Source organism: Lactuca sativa, chromosome 8 (genome assembly GCF_002870075.4).
Source record: "Lactuca sativa cultivar Salinas chromosome 8, Lsat_Salinas_v11, whole genome shotgun sequence".
Classification (NCBI taxonomy): domain Eukaryota; kingdom Viridiplantae; phylum Streptophyta; class Magnoliopsida; order Asterales; family Asteraceae; genus Lactuca; species Lactuca sativa.
In genome coordinates this window covers 77,107,783-77,113,211 of record NC_056630.2, presented here as the reverse complement: position 1 = coordinate 77,113,211, position 5,429 = coordinate 77,107,783, and the positions used below count along the sequence as shown (strand labels likewise).

Here is a 5,429-nt window from a genome sequence, read left to right as displayed (position 1 = left end):
ATGTCGGGGGTGAGAGCAGCAACAGAAGGTCGGAAGCAAGATAGCAGAATTAAAAAGAAAAAAAAAATCTTACAACTCAAATCCATAGTAGTCTAATCTACAACTTGATCATGTATAAATACCCAATACAGTATAAATTTTGTAAATTGGCACTTCTAAAAGGCATACAAATTAAAAATATATAATAATAAGCACAATAGCATTTCTAAAAAGAAAAACAATCATTGATAACATATACTGGAGACCTACTTGCATTCCAGAGGATCTATGCAGCTTCTCTTCCTCTCTTGATTTTGGAAACTCTTAGCATGACTGCAACATATATCTTGTCTACCATTACCTCAGCAAACATGAAAAGCTTCTGTCTCCACTGCTTCTTGAACAACACAACTCCAATAACACCCCAAAACCCTGTTACAAAACCACTCATTATGTCCCCATAAAACAACCATACCTTCATCCACTCATCAGTTGCTTTGTGTTTCTTCTTGCTTCTTGTTGTTGTTGGATCTTGATGATTTGAGCAAGTGTTTGGCAATGGAGGCCCACATAGATGTTTGTTCCCAGCATATATTGAAGGATCATTAAGCGTTTGCAGTTGATTTCCTGTTGGAATTTGACCCGACAAGTTGTTGTATGACAAATTCAAATGGCTCAAAAAGTGCAAAGCTGCCATGCTTGAAGAGAAAATAACTCTGTCATCTTTCCAATGTTGTGTGGAATCTCCCCACTGAGATGATTATTAGACAAATTGAGACCCACTAACTTAGAAAGTGCAGTTAGCTCGACCGGTATTTCTCCCACAAGCTTATTGCTTGAAAGATCCATGTTATAAACCATACCCCAAATTGTTGTATATTCAAGATCAACACCTTTCATGCCCTGAATCACATTCTTATCATAATCGGAAGCGGAATGATACAAAGGTATTGAGTAACTCTCAACCATGCCATTTAACTTTCCTACACAACGGGGGATGGTCCCTGTTAAGTTGTTGTATGCAAGATCCAAAATTTGAAGACTTGAAATTTTGCACAGAGATCGAGGAATTCTACCGGTGAAGTTGTTTTTGTGTAACCTCAAAACTACCAAATCTATAAGTTTTTCTCCAATCCATTTTGGTATATTTCCAGAGAACTTATTATCACCCACATCTAAGACTTGCAAACGTTGTAGATTCGCCAATTCTCGTGGAAGTTCACCAATAAAGTTATTGTCATTCAAACTTAACCAAAATAATGATGAATTAAGAGATATTGAACTTGGAATAACACCGGAGAGCCGATTTGAGCTTAATATCATGTTAGTCAAATCCTTCAGATTCCCCAAACAGTTGGGAATTTTCCCACTTAACATATTTTTGGAAAGATCAAGTCCTACTAAATATGTTCTTCTGCACAATGACCTTGGAATCGACCCATTGAAAAGGTTATATTCCAGAAGTAATGCGGGCTCAGGAGAATATGTATACACTTTATCATTTCCACCATTGGGAAGGTTTGTCAGAGGTCCACTGAATTTGTTGTGAGAGAGATCTAAGACAGGAATGATGGGCATCTTCCGCAACCATGTGGGCAGAGGTCCTGAAAGTGTAGCATTTGACAACACTAAGATTTGAAGCTTCCGTTGTTTTCGAAGCCACTGTGGGAATCCATTACTGATATTGCAAGAACTGAGATTAAGAGATTTTAATTGGAATGGAGGTATCCACCCACGTGAAACATTGAATGTCAACTTAGTGTTAGAAGAAGCATCCAAGTCCTTCAACATGGAAAGGTTGGCAAAATAGGCTTCGGTAACTACTCCTTCTAAAGAATTGTTGGAGAGAACAAGAGAACGGAGTTTGGCAAATTTCCCTATTGAAAGTGGAATAGACCCATTTAACAAATTAGAACTTAGATTCAAATCTGTTAAAGCTACTAATTTTCCAAGGGACTTTGGAATTGAACCAGTCAATTGGTTAGAAGAAAGGTCAAGTTTCGTAAGGTTACCAGGGAACTCTGGAACAGGACCAGTCAAGTGATTTTGAGATAGATCTAGCACTTCTAAAAATCTTAATCTACTCAGAGATTCAGGGATTGAACCAACCAGTCTGTTGTACGATAGATCAAGAACTCTTAAATTCGCCAAAGAATTGGGAGCATTCTGATGCGTTTTTTGGTGAGTCAATCATTTCCATACCAAATTCATTATTTGTCACTCTCAACTGTTGCAGGTGGCACTGTCTCCAGATTCCAACATGCTCAATCTGCTTAAACATGTTATAAGAAAGATGAAGCTCTAGAAGTTTAGGCATAATAGGAAGGGATGAATTCAACATGGTATCCGAAAGGTCAAGGACTCTTAGGGAGCTCATGTTAGTCAAAAAGGACAGAAATATGCCTCCAAGTGGATTAAAGCTAAGATCGAGGTGTTGGATGTTAGAAAGTGTACTGAAATTAAGACGAGGGGAAGATAGATGTGTCCTATCAAGCCCACAATCAAACAAATGCAGCTCTGATAGAGAAGGGATCATGCTTAGTAGGTCTGGAAAGTTCCATGCCAAACTAAGATTAAAGACGGAAAGATCGAGGAATGTGAGGGAGGTCATGTTTTGAAAAAAGGTGGGGAGTGGACCTTCGAAAGAATTGAAGCCAAGATCGAGGTGTTTGATGTTGGGAAGTATTCTACTCAAATTAAGAAAAGCACCAAGTTCAACATTGGAAAGTAGACAATTCGACAAACTTAACTCTTTCAACAAGGGAGTCATGTGAAGCAAAGTTTGATCCCAGTTTTGTGCTCCACTAAGATCCACTGAACTCAAGTCGAGAAGCTCGAGTGACGGAAGGCGAGAAATCCATGCAATTTCATCCGCCTTTAAAAAGTTTGAACCGAGATTAAGAACCTTTAAATTAGAAAGATTTCCAATTTGAGGAGGAATAATACCTTCAAAACCAGCATCAAATAGATTGAGGTAGGTCAGCTGTTTAAAGGATCCAATGAACTCAGGGATCTGACTTCCTAGAAAAAAACCATTCCCACTCAAGTCGAGGTATTTGAGATGCCTCAACTCTGCCAAAGAAGAGCTCACCTTATTACGAGTAAAGAAGTCGTAGTAGGAATCTGCATTAAGTTTAAGGCGTTGAACATTTCCAGTGACAGCATCACACTGGATTCCTTCCCACATGCAACACTCATTTCCAACCCATGATGACAACATTTCAAAAGGATCTTGGATACTGTGTTTGAAGTTGAGAAGAGCAAGTCGCTCGTGCTCAGAGCAGATGACACTAACATTTCCAAGCCCCAAACAAGTATATGTGGCTGCAAACAAAAAAACACATACGAAAATGAGATGGAGCCCCAAACCCCTCCACTTTTCCATTATGAACCTAACTCAATTTTAGTTTAGAAGAAAGTTTAAACTGAAAGATGAATTGTGATGATGTAAGAATGGAATATTATGATCAAGTAACGAGTACATTTATAAAGACATAAATGAAGAATAACTTGTTGCAATATTGGAAGACTGAGTCAATGGAGAATCTGTATCCACAACTCAAATGAAAATTTGGCCGGCCAACTCTTTTTAAAATAAAGGATAAATTACAGAAATCGTCCCTGCAGTTATATGAAAATTTTGGATTAGGTCCCTAAAAGATTTTTAGTGCTGATTTCATTCCTAGGTTTTCAATTCATTTTGAGTTAAGTCGCCTATTATTAACACCGTTTAGTTCATAAATGTTAAAAGTATGTGAATTTACTTATATAGCCTTACCTCTCCTCCACATCTTCATATCCACCGGATGAATGCAAATCGATCCCAAGCATTGGACCTGCAAATCAATTCCAAATGAAAAGCTCAATAATATCCCTTATAAAATATGCAAATTGATACCAATTGCCAAGCATCAGACCTACATATTAGCCTTTCAAAAACCTGCACATTCATGACAACCTTCAAATCGATTCTATAAACCAAATATTAATCCCATTACTCCTCTACCCAACCCACCCCTCACCATCTTCTTCTCCGGGAAACCACCCACAAGACCACAGCTTCATCTTCTCCAGGAAATCCATCAATATTCATCTTACATGCAGTCCATAAATCTTCAAAAGGTTCCGGCGTCACTCTTTTTGTGTTACTTTCTAATACAAACCATTAACAAAAGACCCATATGCATTTCATGAACAAAAATTCCAAATAAATGAATACCCTTGTTTTTTGTTCCTTCCTGATACGAGCTTTGGCGCACCATCCGCTGTGGTCGAAATTTTAGAACCTGGATTGGGGAATGGGGTTTTTGGGCTGTGCAAATCGATGAATAAAAAACGCAAGTACACTCGTTTAACCAAAAAAAAAATTTCCTGAACAAGAAATCCAGAAATCGATTGCGCACCCTAGATATCAATGAACAAGAAACCAAAAAAAAATCATAAATTGATTTACAAAAAACCACAACAACTTTAATGGCTTCGACGCGTTCGTCTTCTACCTCCAGATATCCGCAAATAGAGAAGAATGAGAGGGAACAGAAGGAATAGAACTACCTGGTAAGGGTGCTTAGGTTAGGGGTTGAGTGGGGTGGCGAGTGACGACAGAGGGTCGATGTTGTAGTGACGGACAATGTGATGGGTGTGAGAAACCGACGACAAGAGATCTAAAAGGGCTGGTGGGCGGACATCAAGGGTGAAATAGTAATTTAAAAGTATTTAACGGAAGAAAATAAACAATGTTAATGATTGGGACTTGATTCAAAATAAATTAAAACCCTAGGGATCAAATCAGCAATAAAAATCTTTCAAGGACCCAATCCAAAATTATTGTATAACCACAGGTACTATTTCTGTAATTTACCCTAAAATAAAAAATAAAAAGAATAATTTAGAAAAAAAATTTATAATATGTTACGGACAATTTAATCATATAATATTTGTTAGGGAGCATAGCCTAACCAAAACCAAATCAAATCATAACGGCGGTTGGTTACAATTGAAAACACTGTAGTTGATTCAAAAATAGCAGTGACCATTTCTGTAATTTACTCTAAAAAATTGTTCAAGATATTTAACCAAGATGTTCAACGTAGACCTCATATTTGAGACATCAGTCTCTCCAAATCACATGCAACATTCACTTTGTTTATTTGTCTCATTTGGTTATTTTATTTGTCTTATTTTATAATATGAAAACAATAATTTTAATTTATCACACTAAAGTTACAAGTTACAAACTAATGAGTACATGAATCAAACATTGTGATGGGAGACTTGAAAGTCAATGGGAATTTTGTATCCATATGCATTTGGCCTTTATCTATATTTATTTTTCCAATGACAAACGTAATATACATGGAAGTTGACGTTTGATTTGTATCCACAAAATTAATTTCTTTTTTTGGCCATTGGCTATTTTTCTTTTCATGTGGATGAAAAAACTATATCGT

At 37.0% G+C, this 5,429-nt stretch overlaps 1 protein-coding gene across 1 annotated transcript; it reads right to left on the bottom strand.

Annotated features, from left to right (window-relative positions):
• Positions 1-265: 265 nt before the first annotated feature.
• On the bottom strand, positions 266-4,241 carry LOC128127740 (receptor-like protein EIX1). The gene is made up of 7 exons (XM_052766421.1): positions 4,199-4,241; positions 4,029-4,131; positions 3,920-3,950; positions 3,758-3,815; positions 2,201-3,303; positions 838-2,145; positions 266-730 (listed from the first exon to the last, which is right to left on the bottom strand). Exons 1-7 carry the CDS (start codon positions 4,239-4,241, stop codon positions 266-268), a joined length of 3,111 nt encoding a protein of 1,036 aa, XP_052622381.1.
• Between the last annotated feature and the right edge of the window lie 1,188 nt (positions 4,242-5,429).